The sequence below is a fragment of the Mobula birostris genome, chromosome 15, assembly GCF_030028105.1.
Source record: "Mobula birostris isolate sMobBir1 chromosome 15, sMobBir1.hap1, whole genome shotgun sequence".
NCBI classification, from domain to species: domain Eukaryota; kingdom Metazoa; phylum Chordata; class Chondrichthyes; order Myliobatiformes; family Myliobatidae; genus Mobula; species Mobula birostris.
Window position 1 is genome coordinate 80,342,941 of NC_092384.1, and position 20,070 is coordinate 80,363,010.

The 20,070-nt window shown below is 45.4% G+C and overlaps 1 protein-coding gene across 2 annotated transcripts in view; it reads left to right on the forward strand.

Moving 5' to 3' along the window:
* The window catches only part of LOC140210751 (fatty acyl-CoA hydrolase precursor, medium chain-like), a 95,786-nt gene that overhangs the window by 48,905 nt on the left and 26,811 nt on the right, over positions 1-20,070 (forward strand). For both annotated transcript variants that reach the window (XM_072279991.1, XM_072279992.1), the window contains exon 9: positions 3,374-3,448. In XM_072279991.1, the coding sequence (XP_072136092.1) occupies positions 3,374-3,448 (75 nt within the window). The remainder of the gene's footprint in view (positions 1-3,373; positions 3,449-20,070) is intronic.

A 20,070-nucleotide genomic window follows, 5' to 3' on the forward strand; every position in this document is an offset into this window, starting at 1 on the left:
GGAAGTCGTCCGCCAACTGGAAATTCCAGATGCGACCTTACGACGATGAAATACATCACCCCTGTCGGATTCACTCCCCAGTACATCACCTCTTTCAGATTCGCTCCTGAGTACATCACCCCTGTCGGACTCATTCCCGAGTACATCAGCCCTGTTGGATTCACTCTCGAGTACATTACCCCTGTCGGATTCACTCCCGAGTACATCGCCCCTGTCGGATTCACTCCCGAGTACATCGCCCCTGTCGGATTCACTCCCGAGTACATCACCGCTGTCGGACTCACTCCCGAGTACATCACCGCTGTCGGACTCACTCCCGAGTACATCAGCCCTGTCGGATTCACTCCCGAGTCGGACTCACTCCTGAGTACATCACCGCTGTTGGACTCACTCCCGAGTACATCAGCCCTGTCGGATTCACTCCCGAGTCGGACTCACTCCTGAGTACATCACCCCTGTCGGATTCACTCCTGAGTACATCACCCCTGTCGGATTCACTCCTGAGTACATCACCCCTGTCGGATTCACTCCCAAGTACATCACCCCTGTCGGACTCACTCCCGAGTACATCACCGCTGTCGGACTCGCTCCCGAGTACATCACCCCTGTCGGATTCACTCCCGAGTACATCACCCCGGTCGGATTATGTTCCAAGTACATCAGCCCCGTCGGATTCACTCCTGAGTACATCGCCCCTGTCGGACTCACTCCCGGGAGTACATCGCCCCCGTCGGACTCGCTCCCGAGCACGTCACCCCCGTCGGACTCGCCCCCGTTGGACTCCCTCCCGAGCACGTCGCCCCCGTCGGACTCGCTCCCGAGCACGTCGCCCCCGTCGGACTCGCTCCCGAGCACGTCGCCCCCGTCGGACTCGCTCCCGAGCACGTCTCCCCCGTCGGACTCGCTCCCGAGCACGTCGCCCCCGTCGGACTCGCTCCCGAGCACGTCGCCCCCGTCGGACTCGCTCCCGAGTACATCACCGCTGTCGGACTCACTCCCGAGTACATCACCCCTGTCGGACTCACTCCCGAGTACATCACCCCTGTCGGATTCAGTCCCGAGTACATCACCCCTGTCGGACTCACTCCTGAGGGATTCACTCCCGAGTACATCACCGCTGTCGGACTCACTCCCGAGTACATCATCCCTGTCGGATTCACTCCCGAGTACATCACCCCTGTCGGACTCACTCCCGAGGGTTTCACTCCCGAGTACATCACCGCTGTCGGACTCACTCCCGAGTACATCATCCCTGTCGGATTCACTCCCGAGTACATCACCCCTGTCGTCTCACTCCCGAGGGTTTCACTCCCGAGTACATCACCGCTGTCGGACTCACTCCCGAGTACATCATCCCTGTCGGATTCACTCCCGAGTACATCTACCCTGTCGGACTCACTCCCGAGTACATCACCCCTGTCGGACTCACTCCCAAGTACATCACCGCTGTCGGACTCACTCCCGAGTACATCATTCCTGTCGGATTCACTCCCGAGTACATCACCGCTGTCGGACTCACTCCCGAGTACATCATTCCTGTCGGATTCACTCCCGAGTACATCACCGCTGTCAGACTCGCTCCTGAGTACATCACCGCTGTAGGCTCAAGTTCCATCTATCATTTCACTGCCTATTTAATCATTATCATTTGTATCTTAAGTGAGAGTTCCAAGTTTGAGATTCGTGTTCAGGTCCTGTCATCGACGAGACCGGCCTTTGAGCCCTGGAGTTCAGACTTCATTCAGGTTCAATCAGAAGTTCAGATCAGAGACCAAGAGTCAATCAGAAGTCCAGAAATTAAGGCCCAATGGCCGGGTCTGTGATTTTCTGAGATTCTGCTCGAGAAGTTGAGGGCCCATTTTCTGCAAATCTGCGAGTTAACTGGAGGCTGAAAGCAGACATGCCTGGGATTAGAGGACTCTTTGTGTGTGTGTGTGTCTGTGTGTGTGTGTGTGTGTGTGTGTGTGTGTGTGTGTGTGTGTGTTGGATGGGAGGAAGGAACATGGTTTGTTTTGTGTTGTTCTGCTGAGGATCGTGGGAAAGCTGTGTTGATGCCAGAATGTGTGGCCATACTTGTGGGCTGCCCCCAGAACATCCTTAGTCATGTGAGAATATAGAACATAGAAACCTACTGGACATTACAGGCCCTTCGGCCCACAATGTTGTGCCAACCATGTAACCTGCTCTAGAAGCTGCCTCGGATTTCCCTACCGCATTACCCTCTATTTTTCTAAGCTCCATGTATCTATCTAAGTGTCTCTTAAAAGACCCTATTTTATCCACCCCTACCACTGTTGCTGACACCCAGCACTCTTTGTGTGAAAAACTTGCCTCTAACATGCCCCTTGTACCTACGTCCAAGCACCTTAAAATGGTTCCCTCTAGTGTTAACTATTTCAGCCCTGGGAGAAAGCCTCTGACTATGCCCACAATCAATGCTTCTCATCATCTTATGCACCTCTATCAGGTCACCTCTCATCCCCCTTCGCTGCAAGGAGAAAAGGCCGAGTTCACACAACCTATTCTCATAAGGGGTGCTCTCAAATTCAGGCAACATCCTAGTAAATCTCCTCTGCACTCTCTCTATGGTATCCACATCCTTCCTGTAGTGAGGTGACCAGAAATGAACGCAGTACTCCAAGCTGGGTCTAACTAAGGTCTTATATAGCTGTAACATTACCTCACAACTCTTGAACTCAATCACACAGTTGATGAAGGCCAACACACCATACGCCTTCTTAAGTGTTGGTTGTTAATGCAAATGACACACTTCACTGTATGTTTTGATGTACGTGTGATAAATAAATCTGAATCTGAAGTTCATTGGGAATTTTGTTGCAGTTTTCATCAGGAATTCTTTGCTTATTGCTGAATCTTTGCCAAGAGCCCAGCTATGATTTCCACCCCACAGCTCTTTCATTGGCTGAGACAATGAAACTTAGCCAGCTTTGGATCAAGCCACTCTCCTTGATCACTGGCTGCAGTCTGTCATCTATGCCCACCAGGACCACCAAACTCAAAACGGTTACTTTCATCAAGCGGTAAGGCTGATCAACACCTCCACACCCCCAATCACCACTACTTTATCATTTCCTGTCAGTCACCTTATGTACAGATACTCCTGTGCTGAGTGTTACTTCATGTACATATAATCAGTCTATGTGTATAAGCCATCTGATGTATTTATATTTATTGTGTTTTTATTATCATATTTTTTATCTTATTTGTGTTTTCTTGTGCTTCATCAGTTCTGCAGTAAAAATTATTTTGTTCTCCTTACACTTGTGTCCAGGAAATGGCATCAGACAATCCTGAATGTTGAAACTAGCAATGTACCCACTGGTCATCAATTTTCACTGTTATCTGCTTCCAGGTGTGGAGTCCACCAGGCTGGGAGAACGGACTGGACAGGGAGACCTCCAGAATGATCATAAGTGCATCACAACTCGTGAGCTTCTATCCAATCTCATCTCTGAACTTCACTCACTTCAACTCCTGAACTGTTTCCAAAACCTACAGACTCACTTGGAACTCATCTTCTCAGTATTTTTTCTATTTGTGCAATTTGTCTTCTTTTGCACAAAGCTGTATGTCAGTCTGTGTTTAGGCCATAAGACATCGGAGCAAATTAGGCTATTCAGTCCATTAAGTCTGCTCCACCATTCCCTCATAGCTGATTTATTATCCCTTTCAATCCTGTTCTCCTGCATTCTCCCCGTACCTTTGACCTCCTGACAAATCAAGGATCTATCAATGTCCGCTTTAAACATACCCAGTGACATGACCTCCACTGCTGTCTGTGGCAATGAATTCCATTCCAAATGCACCTCCCTCTAGTCCTTTTGTCCTACACTCCCCCCTCCATGTCCACTGTATCTAGACTTTTCAAGGTTCAACAAGTTTCAGCGAGATCCCTCAATGATTGAATAGAGCTTTCACCAGTGACCAATCTATACATCAGAAGTTTGAGGGAACAGGATTTCACTCAAATCCACTGCCCAAATAGAAAAAAGCAGCGGCAGGGCATAGCAGAGTAATAGAGTTTTCACCAGCGACCAATCCTGACATTGGAAGTTGGAGTGGAGGTGATTCCACACACTTCCACTGTTCAAGTAGGAAAAGGCAGCAGCAGGGTACGCCAGCGTAACAGAGCTTTGACCAATGACCGCTCTGTGTTTGGGATTGATTAACAAGAGGAAATTAAAGGAATGCAGAAGCAAGCACAGTAGCTATCATCGCAGTGGTTGTCATCTATGAACAGAGTCAGAGTGGTGATATTGAGGCTTCTGCAAAAAGAGGCTTCAGTCAGAGAAAGAAAAGAAAAGCTGACATTAAATTTTTGTTATTCCCTTCTTTATATCTGCTCTGCTGGGACATTAAAGATGCCAGGCAGGATGGTGGAATGATCATAAGATATAGGGGCAGAAGTAGGCTATTTGGGCCATCGAGTCTGCTCCACCATTCAATCATGGCTGATCCAATTCTTCCAGTCAGTTCTAAATGGATGCCCTTCAATCCTGAAGTCTTGCCCTCTTGTCCTGGACTCCCCTACCATGGGAAATAACTTTGCCATATCTAATCTGTTCAGGCCTTTTAATATTTGAAATGTTTCTATCAGATCCCCCCTCATTCTCCTGAACTCCAGGGAATACAGCCCAAGAGCTGCCAAACGTTCCTCATATGGTAAGCCTTTCATTCCTGGAATCATTCTCGTGAATCTCCTCTGAACCCTCTCCAATGTCAGTATATCCTTTCTAAAATAAGGAGCCCAAAACTGTGCACAATACTCCAAGTGTGGTCTCACGAGTGCCTTACAGAGCCTCAATGTCACATCCCTGCTCTTATATTCTATACCTCTAGAAATGAATGCCAACCTTGCTTCACCTTCTTCACAACCGACTCAACCTGGAGGTTAACCTTTAGACAATAGACAATAGGTGCAGAAGTAGACCATTCGGCCCTTTGAGCCTGCACCGCCATTCTGAGATCATGGCTGATCATCTACTATCAATACCCGGTTCCTGCCTTGTCCCCATAACCCTTGATTCCCCTATCCATAGGATACCTATCTAGCTCCTTCTTGAAAGCATCCAGAGAATTGGCCTCCACTGCCTTCTGAGGCAGCGCGTTCCACACCTCCACAACTCTCTGGGAGAAGAAGTTCCTCCTCAACTCTGTCCTAAATGACCTACTCCTTATTCTTAAACCATGCCCTCTGGTACTGGACTCTCCCAGCATCTGGAACATATTTCCTGCCTCTATCTTGTCCAATCTCTTAATAATCTTATATTTCTCAATCAGATCCCCCCCTCAATCTCCTTAATTCCAGAGTCTGCCTAACCTCTCTGCGTAAGACAGTCTGGACATCCCAGGAATTAACCTAGTGAACCTATGCTGCACCTCCTCCACAGCCAGGATGTCCTTCCTTAACCCTGGAGACCAAAACTGCACACAATACTCCAGGTGTGGTCTCACCAGGGCCCTCTACAAATGCAAAAGGATTTCCTTGCTCTTGTACTCAATTCCCTTTGTAATAAAGGCCAACATTCCATTAACAACACACATCAAAGTTGCTGGTGAACGCAGCAGGTGAGGCAGCATCTCTAGGAAGAGGTACAGTCGACGTTTCAGGCCGAGACCCTTCGTCAGGACTAACTGAAGGCAGAGTTAGTAAGAGATTTGCTTTACAACATTCCATTAGCCTTCTTCACTGCCTGCTGCACTTGCTCATTCACCTTCAGAGACTGATGAACAAGTACTCCTAGATCTCTTTGTATTTCACCCTTACCTAACTCCACACCGTTCAGATAATAATCTGCCTTCCTGTTCTTGCTCCCAAAGTGAATAACCTCACACTTATTCACATTGAACACCACCTGCCAAGTTGCTGCCCACTCACCCAGCCTATCTAAATCACCTTGAATTCTCCTAACATCCTCATCACATGTCACACTGCCACCCAGCTTAGTATCATCAGCAAACTTGCTGATGTTATTCACAATGCCTTCCTTTAAATCATTGACGTAAATCGTAAACGGCTGTGGTCCCAATACCGAGCCCTGTGGCACCCCACTAGTCACCACCTGCCATTCCGAGAAACACCCATTCACTGCCATCCTTTGCTTTCTATCTGCAAACCAGTTTTCTATCCATGTCAATATCCTCCCCCCAATGCCATGAGCTCTGATTTTACCCACCAATCTCCTATGTGGTACCTTATCGAATGCCTTCTGAAAGTCAAGGTACACCACACCCACTGGATCTCCTGCATCTATCTTCCTGGTTACATCCTCAAAAAACTCCAATAGATTAGTCAAGCATGATTTGCCCTTGGTAAATCCATGCTGGCTCGGCCCAATCCTATCACTGCTATCAAGATATGCTGCTATTTCATCTTTAATAATGGACTCTAGCATTTTCCCCACTACTGATGTTAGGCTAACAGGGCGATAGTTCTCTGTTTTCTCCCTCTCTCCTTTCTTAAAAAGTGGGATAACATTAGCCATTCGCCAATCCTCAGGAACTGATCCTGAATCTAAGGAACATTGGAAAATGATCACCAATGCATCCGCAATTTCCAGAGCCACCTCCTTTAGTACCCTAGGATGCAGACCATCTGGACCTGGGGATTTGTTAGCCTTCAGTCCCATCAGTCTACTCATCACCGTTTCCTTCCTAATGTCAATCTGTTTCAGTTCCTCTGTTACCCTATGTCCTTGGCCCATCCATAAATCTGGGAGATTGCTTGTGTCTTCCCTAGTGAAGACAGATCCAAAGTACTTATTAAATTTGTCTGCCATTTCTCTGTTTCCCATAACAATTTCTCCCAATTCATTCTTCAAGGGCCCAACATTGTTTTTTACTATCTTCCTTCTCTTCATATACCTAAAAAAACTTTTGCTATCCTCCTTTATATTCCTAGCTACCTTGCGTTCATACCTCATTTTTTCTCCCCGTATTGCCTTTTTAGTTAAGTTCTGTTGCTCCTTAAAAATTTCCCAATCATCCGTCTTCTCACTCACCTTAGATCTGTTATACTTCTTTTTTAATGCTATGCTATCTCTGACTTCCTTTGTCAACCACTGTGGCCACTTTCTCCCCTTTGAATCCTTCCTTCTCCGGGGGATGAACTGATTTTGCACCTTATGCATTATTCCCAAGAATACCTGCCATTGCTGTTCCACTGTCTTTTCTGCTTGGATATTCGACCAGTCAACTTTGGCCAGCTCCTCCCTCATGACTCCATAGTCTCCTTTGTTCAACTGCAATACTGACACTTCTGACCTGCCCTTATCCCTCTCAACTTGCAGATAAAAACTTATCATATTATGGTCACTACCTCCTAATGGCTCCTTTACTTCAAGGTCACTTATCAAATCCTGTTCATTGCACAACACTAAATCCAGAATAGCCTTATCCCAGGTCGGCTTTCATACAAGCTGCTCCAAAAATGCATCCCGTAGGCACTCTACAAACTCCCTATCCTGGGGTCCAGTACCAACCTGATTTTCCCAGTTCACCTGCATGTTGAAATCCCCCATAACTACTGCGACATTTCCTTTGCCACATGCCATTGTTAACTCCCTATTCAACTTGCACCCAATATCCATGCTACTGTTTGGGGGCCTGTAGATAACACCTATTAGGGTCTTTTTGCCCTTACTGTTCCTCAGTTCGATCCACACTGACTCTACTTCTCCTGATTCTATGTCCCCCCTTGCAAGGGATTGAATATCATTCCTCACCAACAGGGCCACCCCACCCCCTCTGCCCACCTTTCTGTCCCTTTGATAGCACGTATACCCCTGTATATTCAATTCCCAGGCCTGATCCCCCTGCAGCCATGTCTCCGTTATCCCAACAACATCATCGTTACCCATTCGCACCTGAGCTTCAAGCTCATCCGCCTTATTTCTGACACTTCGTGCATTCAGATATAGAATTTTTAACCCATTTCTCCTCTCTCTGTTTAAATCACTGCCTATTGTGCATAACGCTGCACAAGGACTCCCAAATCCCTTTGCTTCTCTGCATTTTGAATTCTCTCCCCATCTAAATAATAGTCTGCCCGTTTATTTCTTCCGCCAAAGTGCATGACCATACACTTTCCAACATTGTATTTCATTTGCCACTTCTTTGCCCATTCCCCTAAACCAGGGTTCCCCAATTAGTTTTCCACAAGGGCCAAGTTATGTCAAGCATGCCAAGCCAAGGGTCCAGGGTTTTTCTTCATCGCGCCAGTAAATTGTTTTATGGGCAGATGTTGTTGTTGCTGCTATTTCCATTATTATTATTATTAGTAGTAGTAGTAGTAATAGTAGTAGTAATAATTTAGGTCTGGGATTCTCAAAGCCTGTGTTGTGGGTCACACAAGAAAAAAAAATGCACCCTTGAAACAAAATAAGTCCAAAACCAACTATTTAATTATGACTCTAACTATCACAACTGTCAGCTGTCACATTGAGAACTCATCTGGGACTTAAAATACATACACACACACACACACACACTCACTCTGTAAACACAGTAGTCTTCACCACTTCTCTTCCGCACAAAGAGTTTTAGTAGTACCGCCTTTTCCACTGTTTCTGTTCTCTCATTTAATCTATTTGTTCTTTTTAATTAAGCTATATAGCATTTGAAGTATGAAGTGTAGCTATAAATGAAATTATCAGTATTATTGTTGTTGTAATATTATTATACCACAATAAGATTGACAAATGGACAAACATAAATTGATTCACACACCAATCAGTGAGAGAAGTGACAACGACGGGATGAGGCAATCCTTCTGATGTCGGGCCTGTATTCTGTCATGGCAATCCTGAGGCACTGGCCAAGGTGTGCATTGGAGAGTCTGTTCCTGTCCTGGTTCTTGATAGAGTTCATTGAAGAAAACGATGACTCACATGTGTACATGGAGGGGAGCAGTGTGAGTAGGAGCATTGCAATAGCTCTCGTGTTTCTGAATTGAGCTTGGGGAACCACGTTAATGCAACACTCACCCCAACGACCTTGTGTTGTGCTTTGAGCAAATCAGATGTTCCCATTTCCAAAACCTCCTTCTGAAGAGTTGCCTCATCTATGGAAGGCACCAGCCTTTTGGTCTCTGCAGTCCACTGGCCGTCAGCTGAAACGGAGAACGGCTGTCTCAGGAAGAGGAGGATGTCACCTGAGAGTTTAGGAGAGCTTTCAAATCCTTCCCTGAAGTTTTCTGCCAGGCTCATCACGAAGTCCTCCATCACTGGATCCTCCCGCATTTTGTTCTTCTCGCAATGCTCCCGCAGACGTGGAAAGTGCAACTTTCTCCTGTGAATGTCTCGCTCCAAAAGGTTCAGCTTTGACCGGAAAGCTTCAATTGCCTCGTACATGTCTGCAACAGTGTGGTTGTTGCCTTGGTAATTGCAGATTAAGTTGAATTAGATGAGACATGACGTCACACAAGAAAAGAACAGGTGCCATCACCTTGTTGTCACTTAAAAACCTCTTAAATGCTTGGGCTTTTTGGCTCTGCAGGCTGGATAAAAATGACACAAGCTCATGGCGCAGGTCGCACATCCTCTCCAACACACGGCCTTTGCTCAGCCAGCGAACATCATTATGCAGCAAAAGATCTTTGTGTTCCGCTGACATTTCCTCCAGCAATGCTCTGAAAAGGCGATGTTGCAGACTAGAACTCTCAGGAACAAAATTTACCAGTTTCGTCACAGTATCCATCACCTTTTTCATTTCCTCACACAATTTAGCACACAACATTGATATGTGAATAATGCAATGAAATGCCAAGAGTGCTGGGTTAACAGCAGCAAACCTGCTTACCAAGCCCTTGTGTTGTCCCACCATTGACGGAGCCCCATTAGTGACAACGGACATAATTTTGCTCACATCCAAGCTATTCTTCTCAAATAACCATGTCAATCATTAAAAATTATTTCTCTAGTTGTGAGCCGAGGCAGAGGAAGCAAACAAAGTAGCTCTTCCCGAAAGGTCTTCCCATCAAAAAAATCTTGTGAACACGGATAACTCTTCCATATCGGTTCAGTCACAAGACGAGTCTATGGCTATTGATATGGCTTCTGCTTTCTCCAAATCAGTGAGTAGATTGGAAAAACACTCCTCCTCTAAAACTTCTGCTCTTCTTGTTGCCGTGTTAGCTGACAATGGCACTGTCTTTAACAGCTCCACAACCGTTTTCTTGGTTTTCTCATCATGACTTAAAACTTCGCCAACCATACCAATTGTACATGTTTTAATCAACTTGGCATCAGCGAATAGCTTCTTAGCTTTGGCAAGGTTCCATGACACATGCAACGATGCAGCTGTTGCACTTTCTTGTGCAGATGTTGACTTACAGATAGTAGAAACAGAGTGCTTGTATGTTATCATATTTGCAATTTTTCGTTTGCGTTGATCTGATTTTGCAGCGTAGTTGGCATTAAAACTGGTAGCATGCAGAGTGTTGAAGTGCTGCTTTAGATTTTCTGATTTGCAGACAGCTACGGACTGCATGCATCTTAAGCATATCGGTTTAGCATTGGCATGGTCCGGTAAAATAAAACAAAACTGATCGGTCCAATCAGATTTGAACTGACGGTTTTCCTGGTCAACTTTGCACTTTTTCGCGCAGGCCATGTTGTTCTTGGTTTAGGGTTCGTGACTTACTGCTGGTAACAATTCGCTTAGATGACAGGCGGGTAGCTGGTGCATGCCGCTGTCTAGTTGACTGTAGAGAGCGCGCAGTAGGTCGCGCGCTCTACGGGAGTGTAGGTCAAGGGTATGGTGTGGGATGAGGTTAAAATAAATTAGAGCAGCGCACGCTTTATTTGCATGTTATGACAGGTGCGTTCACGCAAGTGCCAATGGGTCGGCGCAGTCCAGGCATTTAGTTCTCACGGTCCGGACCTGGCCCACGGTCTGCCTATTGGGGTTGTCTGCCCTAAACTATCTAAGTCTCTCTGCAGGCTCTCTGTTTCCTCAACACTACCTGCTCTTCCACCTATCTTTGTATCATCGGCAAATTCAGGCACAAATCCATTAATCCCATAGTCCAAATCATTGACATACATTGTAAAAAGCAGCGGTCTCAACACCGACCCCTGTGGAAATCCACTGATAACCGGCAGCCAGCCAGAATAGGATCCCTTTATTCCCACTCTCTGTTTTCTGCCGAACAGCCAATGCTTCACCCATGCAAGTAACTCCTCTGTAATTCCATGGACTCTTACCTTACTAAGCAGCCTTATGTGTGGCACCTTGTCAAAGGCCTTCTGGAAATCCAAGTACACCACCTCTACTGCATCTCCTTTGTCTACCCTGCTTGTAATTTCCTCAAAGAATTGCAGTAGGTTAGTCAGGCAGGATTTTCCTTTCAGGAAACCATGCTGGCTTTGGCCTATCTTGTTTATATGCTTCCGGGTATTCTGTAATCTCATCCCTAACAATCGATTCCAACAACTTCCCAACCACTGATGTCAGGCTTCCTGGTCTATAGGTTCCTTTCTGCCGCCTCCCACCCTTCTTAAATAGCAGAGTACCATTTCCAATTTTCCAGTCATGCGGTACAATGCCAGAACCTATCGATTCTTAAAAGATCATCGTTAATGCCTCCGCAATCTCTTCAGCTACTTCCTTCAGAACCTGACGGTGCATTCCATCAGGTCCAGGAGATTTATCCACCCTCAGACCATTAAGCTTCCTGAGCACCTTCTCAGTCGTAATCTTCACTGCACATACTTCACTTCCCTGACACTCTTGAATGTCCAATATACTGCAGACATTTTCCACTGTGAAGACTGATGCAAAATACGCATTCAGTTCCTCTGCCATCTCTGCATCTCTCATTACAATATCTCCAGCATCATTTTTTATTGGTCCTATATCTACCCTCAACTCTCTTGCACCCTTTATATACTTAAAAAAGCTTTTAGTATCTTCTTTGATGTTAGTCGCCAGTTTCTTTTCATAATTCATCTTCTTCTTCCTTATGATCTCCTTAGTTTCCTTCTGCAAGTTTTTAAAAGCTACCCAATCCTCTATCTTCCCACTAGCTTTGGCTTCCTTGTATGCCCTCTCTTTTGCTTTTACTTTGCCTCTGACATCACTTGTCAGCCACGGTAGTGTCCTTCTTACATTAGAAAATTTCTTCTTATTTGGAATATATCTGTCTTGTACTTCCCTCATTTTTCACAGAAACTCCAGCCATTGGTGCTCTGCTGTCCTTCCTGCTAGTGTCTCTTTCCAGTCAACCTTGGACAGTTCCCCTCTCATGCCATTGTAATTTCCTTTATTCCACTGAAATAATGATACATTGGAATTTAGTTTCTCCTTCTCAAATTTCAAAGTGAACTCGATCATATTGTGATCACTGTTCCCTTAGGGTTCCTTAACCTTAAGTTCTCTTATCACCGCCAGATCATTGCACAACACCTAATCCAGCACAGCTGATCCCCTAGTGGGCTCAACAACAAGCTGTTCTAAAAAGCCATCCCTTAGACATTCTACAAATTCTCTCTCTTGAGGTCCAGTACTGGCCTGGTTTTCCCAATCCACTTTCATGTTAAAATGCCCAACGATTATCATGACATTGCCCGTTTGACACGCCTTTTCTATCTCCTCCTGTAATTTGTAATCCACATCCTGGCTGCTGTTTGGAGGCCTGTATACAACTGCCATTAGGGTCCTTTTACCTTTGCAATTTCTTAACTCAACCCATAGAGACTCTACACCTTCTGATCTTATGTCATCCCTTTCTAATGATTTAATATTATTTCTTATACACAGGGCCACACCACCCCCTCTGCCTACTAACCTGTCTTTCTGATACACCGTATATCCTTGGACATTCAACTCCCAATGGCAGCCATCCTTTAGCTAAGTTCCAGAGATGGCCACAACATCATACTTGCCAAAATGTAGCTGAATTTCAAGATCATCCCTTTTATTTCTTATGCTGCATGTGACACTTTCAGTCCAGTATTTGTTGCTTTCTGTTTTAACTGTACCATGCCTCTTTTGCCCTGTAACTCATCCCACTAGCTGTGATTATGCCTCATCTCCTGCCTGTCCGTTCTATCATCTCTGTAGCATGCTATCTTTGATTTATTTCTGTTTTCCCCTTCCTCAGCCCTATCACTCTGGTTCCCTTACCTCTGCCAAATTTTTAAACCCTCCCTCACAGCTCCTCTCGCAGTCTGTGGGAAGTTAGGGAGACCCACAGTATCCCTGACCACCACAACTGTAAGAAGTGCATCCAGCTGCAGCTTCTCATAATCCGCGTTGGGGAGTTGGAACTGGAACTGGATGAACTCTAGATCATTCGGGAAGCTGAAGGGATGATGGAGGACAAATAAAGAGGTAGTTACACCCAAGGTGCAGGAAACAGGAAACTGGGTGACAGTCAGGAAGGGGAAAGAGGTTAAGGAGCCAGTGCAAAATACCCCTGTGGCCATCCCCCTCCACAACAGGTACATCAATTTGGATACTGTTGGGGGGTTTGACCTAACAGAGGAAAGTCACAGTGGTCGGGACTCTGGTACTGAGTATGGTTTTCTGAGCCAGGCAGGAAGGAGGGAGAAGAGGGACACTGTGGTAAATGGAGATTCTTTAGTTAGGGGAATAGACAGATGGTTCAGTGGGCAAGAACAGGATTCCCAGATGGCATCTTGCCTCCCAGATACCAAAGCCCAGGATATCTCAGATCGAGTCATCAGCATTCTTAAGTGGGAGAGTGAACAGCCAGACTTGTGGTCCATGTAGATACCAATGACATGGGCAGGACAAGTGATGAAGTTCTACAAAGTGAGTTCAGGGAGTTAGGTGCGAAGTTAAAGGGTAGGACCATCAGGGTTGTGACCTCGGGATTGCTACCAGTGCCACGTGCTAGTGAGGCCAGAACTAGGAAGATTATACAGTTTAGTATGTGGCTAAGGAGTTGGTGTAGGAGGGAGGTCATAAGATTTTTGGATCATTGGGTTCTCTTGCGGGGAAGGTGGAACCTGTACAGAAGGGTCGGTTTGCCCCTGAACTGGAGGGGGACTGATAGCCTAGTGGGAAGATTTGTTCATACTGCACAGTGGGATTTAAACTAGAGTTGCAGGGGGATGGGAACCAGAGTGCCAGAACAGTTAGTGGAGAGGTTGTGAAGGCAGATGTTGGTAAGACCTTCGACAAAGTCAGGAATGAAAAGGTTGAGCATGGTGTGACTGGTATCCTGAGCTGCATATATTTCAATGTAAGAAGTATCGTAGGAAAGCTGGATCAGCTCAGGGCATGGATCAACACTTGGAATTATGATGTTGTAGCCATTAGTGAGACTTGGTTGAGGAGAGCAAGACTGGAAGCTCAATATTCCAGGCTTCTGTTGTTTCAGATGTAACAGAGTGAAAGGGATTAAAAGGAGGAGGGTGTCACAGTCCCGACCGTTAATTCCCCATTTGCTCCTATTCCCTTTGGTTGTGCCACGGCTCTGACCGTTAATTCCCTATTTTCTCCTAATCTCCCTTAATGGCGATACACCTGGTTTTCATCATGACCTGCAGCATAAGAACTCCAGTTTAGCACCCACTAGTTGCTAGATCATTGGTTTTGCCTGTGTGGGTAATCAATGTTTCCCGGCCGCTTAGGAAAGTGGGTTCTGAGTCTTGCTTCAGTATCGAGAACTACCTGAGAAACTCAGCCTCTTCGTGTCAAGATAAATTTTCTAGTTCGACTTCAATTCCGAGGTTCGACTGTGAGACTCTGTCTCTTTGAGTCTTTCACGTTTTGCCTGTTTCCTGCCTTCCTGCTCTCCCTCCAGTTTGTGGTTCAACACTCACACCCGCATCCGCATCCGCATCCTAACTCTATCTCCGTGCCTGTGTCCTGCAATGGGATTCGCCTCATCCCTTGTAACAGAGGGGTGGCGTTACTAGTCAGAGAAAATGTTACGGCGGTCCTCAGTCAGGACAGATTGGAGAACTCATCTAGTGAGGCGTTATGGATGCAACTGAGGAATAAAAAGATATGAACATAGAACATAGAACAGTACAGCACAGTACAGGCCCTTCGGCCCACAATGTTGTGCCGACTCTCAAACCCTGCCTCCCATATAAGCCCCCACCTTAGATTCCTCCATATACCTGTCTAGTAGTCTCTTAAACTTCACTAGTGCATCTGCCTCCACCACTGACTCAGGCAGTGCATTCCATGCACCAACCACTCTCTGAATAAAAAACCTTCCTCTAATATCCCCCTTGAACTTCCCACCCCTTACCTTAAAGCCATGTCCTCATGTATTGAGCAGTGGTGCCCTGGGGAAGAGGCGCTGGCTATCCACTCTATCTATTCCTCTTATTATCTTGTACACCTCTATCATGTCTCCTCTCATCCTCCTCCTCTCCAAAGAGTAAAGCCCTAGCTCCCTTAATCTCTGATCATGTTAATGGGGTATATTACAAACCACACAACAGTCCTAGGGAATTAGAGGAACAAATTTGCAAAGAAATTGCAGACTGTTGCAAGAAACTTAAGGTTGTTATAGTAAGTGATTTAATCTTTCCACATCGACCGGGAATCCCATTCTGTAAAAGGACTTGATAGGAAACCATTTGTCAAATGTGTTCAGGAAAGTTTCCTTCATCAGTATGCAGAAGTCCCGACGAGAGAGTGTGCAATACTGGATCATCTATTAGGGAATGAGGCAGGGCAGGTGACAGACGTTCGTGTATGGGAACATTTTGTATCGAGTGACAGCTGTCATGACTTTGTAACGTACCAGCAGCAAGAGATGACAAATTGAGTCAGGTTTTAATATTAAAACCACTATATTTATTTTCATCTACTCAAAAACATAGAAAATTAAATAAACTACTTTCTTAACCAGAAATTAACAGTGTTATGCGTCTATAGCTTACCTACAGTCAAACTTAGAACCTGTTCTTAACAAATCTTACTCAAGCACAGTCTTAAAGTGGCAGTTCAGAGAATCCAAGTAATTCACGAAATAGGTGAGAGGAGAGACTTGTGGATTCACAATGCAGTGACAAGGCAATCACAAAGAATTCCAAAGATTCCACGGCTAGCGAACGAAGAAACGGTTACTGAAGATCTCAGCCGAGGAATACTGTTCCGAAGTCCACGAAGAGCGATTTCACAAAGTGACTGTCACGAAATCCACACCCATGGATCATACGAAGGACAGACACGTCTCCACAATGCACAGTGTGCCGCTGATTAACCCAATCCTTTGGGTCTGGGTAAGCATTAGACTTTACCCTTCTCGATCGTGAGCTGTTCCCAGATAGCTTGAAGCCTGCGATCTTCACTCTCTCTCTTTTTCCTTCGGCTCCCTTTCAGCAAAATGTGCACATTTCTTTTATCCTGTCGGCATATGTCATAAGGTAATGCTCACAGAAACGAAACTGTGGACTCCCGGTAAAAGAAAACTAGGGACACTTGACGTCCACAGTAAATTAAACTACGGACTCCCAGGAAGATGAAACTGTGGACACGTAACACAACAATACCATTAGTTTGAAAATAAATATGCAAAGAGATAGGTCTGGTCTGTGGGTTGAGATTCTAAATTGGTGAAAGGCCAGTTTTGATGGCATTAGAAATGATTTGAAAAGTGTTGATTGGGACACGCTGTTTTCTGGCAAAGGTGTACTTGGAAAGTGGAAGCCTTCAAAAATGAAATTTTGAGAGTACAAAGCTCGTATGTGTCTGTCAGAATAAAAGGTAAAGATAACAAATATAGGGAACATTGGTTTTCAAGAGATATGGAGGCTCTGGTTAAGAGGAAAAAGGAGGTGCCTAACAGGTATTGGCAAGTAGGAACAAATGAAGTGCTTATGGAATACAGGAAATGCAAGAGAACACTTAAGAAATCAGTCAGGAAGTTGCTGTAGTGGACAAGGTGAAAGACAATCCTAAGAGATTCTACAGATATGTTAAGAACAAAAGGATTACAAGAGACAAAATTGATCCTCTGGAAGACCAGAAGGCAATCCCCGTGCAGAACTAAAACATGGGGGGGCGCGGAATCTTAAGTGCATTCGTTGCATCTGTATTGACTCAGGAGATGGACACAGAGTCTATAAAAATGAGGTACAGCAGCAACATTGTCATGGAACCTGTACAGATTAGAGAGGAGGATGTGCTTGCTACCCTGAAGCCATTCAGGGTGGATGAATCCCCAGGGCCTGAGCAGGTGTTCCCTCGAACCCTGCAGGAGGCAAGTGCAGAAATAGCCGATGCCCCAGCAGAGATATTTAAAACATCCTTTGCAACAGGAGAGGTACCGATAGCCAGTGTTATTCTGATGCTGAAAAAGGCTCTAAATAGAAACCAAGAAATTATAGGCCAGTGAGTCTGACATCAGTTGTGGGAAAGCTATTGAAAGGGACCGGATATATAAGTATTTGAATAGAGACATGGACTGACTCAGGATAGTCAGCGTGGCTTCAAAAGTTCAAAGTTCTTTTTATTATCAGAGTGAATACATGTCACCACATACAACTCTGAGATTCTTTTTCTGTGGCACACTTAGCAATTCTATGGAACAGTAACTGTAGCAATACACACAAAATGCTAGAGGAACTCAGCAGGCCTGGCAGCATTTATGGAAAAAAGTGCGGTCAACATTTCGGCCATAGATGCTGCCTGGCCTGCGAGTTCCTCTAGCACTTTGTGTGTGTTGCTCAAACTTCCAGCATCTGCAGATTTTCTCTTGTTTGTGAACCGTAACTGTAAACAGGATCAATGGGCAACTAACTGTGCAAATGCGAATATAAAGAAATAGCAATAAATAATGAGCACAAAATAACAAGATAAAGAGTCCTTAAAGTGAGACCATGGGTTGTGGGAACACCAGAAATAGAACGAGTGTAGTTATCCCCTTTTGTTCAAGAGCTGATGGTTGAGGGGTAGTAACTGTTCTGAAACTGGTGGTGTAAGTCCTGAGGTACTTTCACCTTCTCCCTGAGGACAGCAGCGTGAAAAGAGCATGGCGTGTGGTGTGTGGTAGTCACGTCTAACCAATGTTATAGAGTTTTCTGAGGAAATGACCAGGAAAGTGGATGAAGGCAAGGCAGCGGAAGTTCTCCGCATGGACGTTAGTAAGGCATTTGACAACGTCCCACATTGGAGGCTGATCAAGAAGGTTCAGTTGTTCAGCATTCAGTATGAGGTGGTAAACTGGATTAGACATCGGCCTTGTGGAAGAAGCCAGAGAGTGGTCGTACAGAGTTCCCTCTCTGACTGGAGGCCTGTGACGAATGGAGTGCCACAGGGATCAGTGCTGGTCCGTTGTTGTTTGTCATCTCTATCAACGATCTGGATGATAATGCGGTTAACTGGATCATCAAATTTGCAGATGACACCAAGATTGGGAGTGTAGTGGACAGTGAGGAAAGTGATCATGGCCTGCAGTGAGATCTGCATCAGCTGGAAAAATGGGCTGAAAAATGATAGATGGAATTTAGATTAGATTAGATTATGAGAACAGTCCGTCCTCTTTTATTGTCATTTAGAAATGCATACATACATTAAGAAATGATACAATGTTTCTCCGGAGTGATATCACAGAAAACAGGACAGACCAAAGACTAACACTGACAGAACCACATACAGGTAGAGCGTTCCTATGAAACGGTTCATAAGCTGGAATGTCGTAAAGCGAAGAAGCAATTACCATTTATTTACATGGGAAAAATTTGTGAGCGTTCACAGACCCAAAAAATAACCTACCAAATCATGCCAAATAACAAATAAAACCTAAAATAACAGTAACATATAGTAAAAGCAGGAATTATATGATGAATACACAGCCTATATAAAGTAGAAATACTTTTCCACAATCATTGCCAGTCTGTAGTGAAAATCTCACGCAAGCGCTGTCGGCAGAAACACGGCACAATCACTCTCCAGTAACCTTTAAGCTATGAAGCTGCCAAATCATACCAAATAACATGTAAAAATACACAGCCTGTATAAAGTAGAAATAATGTATGTACAGTGTAGTATCACTTACGGGAATCAGGAAGACATCGAGCACACTGATGATGGTGTGTTAGGCTGAGTCGTCGGAGGTTGGGGTGGTGCAGTGGCCCCCACCTTCCAGGCAGCTACCCGATACCGATCTGCGAAGCATGCAGGGTACAGCGGCAGCCGGTACTCACCCAGCACATCTTTAAGAAAAAAGCCGAAATAAACAAGCTAATTAATTAGGTGCTGCCCAGCATGTAAATGTCGGCCCAGATCAGAGTCGACACAATCGGCAATCGCCTCTGATCTGGGCCAACATTTATGTGCCAGGCGGCACCTAATTAATTAGCTTGTTTATTTCGGCTTTTTTCTTAAAGACGTGCTGGGTGCCTCCCGGCTACCACTGCATCCTCCGCGAATCGGTATCTGTCCGCGGCCTGGGGGTTGGGACCATTGGGGTGATGGGACACTGGGGTGTCATCTCATCGTTGATTAGGGCAGACAGGTCATCTTCTCCTATGTCTGCCTGCTTCGATGTCGAAGGTCGAGGTTTGTCGTCTGCTGAAGACTTACTTGACTGTTGGCCTCGCACATTTTTAGATCGTACAGTTCTTTGTAAGGACTCAAACCATTCTGCAAATATGCCCTAAACCAACGTACCCTTTCAAAATTAAAGTCGTACTTTATCATTGCAGCGAAAATCTCACGCAGTTGCTTCACATTCAGTTCCTGGATGACTTCACTTTCGGTCCATTCGCTACTGTATTCGGTTTCGATTGTTATCCTTTCCTCTTCCAATTGCATCAGTCTTCATCTATCAGTTCTTGGTCATGGGATGCCAAAACCTCTTCAACATCATCTTCGTCAGTTTCCACAAGCCAAACTCACTTTGTCCTTACTTTGTTCATCACGATCGAAACACTTAATTATGTCTAGTTTTACGCTAAGTGCAACACCCTTACGAGCTCTTTTAGGCTTTTCCGATACCTTAGAACTCATCTTGCTAATGGCTGCTCACAGGCACATGTTTAAACAATGCCAGCAAGAATGCCATTCTAAATCTGGGGGAGAGCAGGTGGGGGGGGGGCGCTGCCGTTTTTCGCGCGC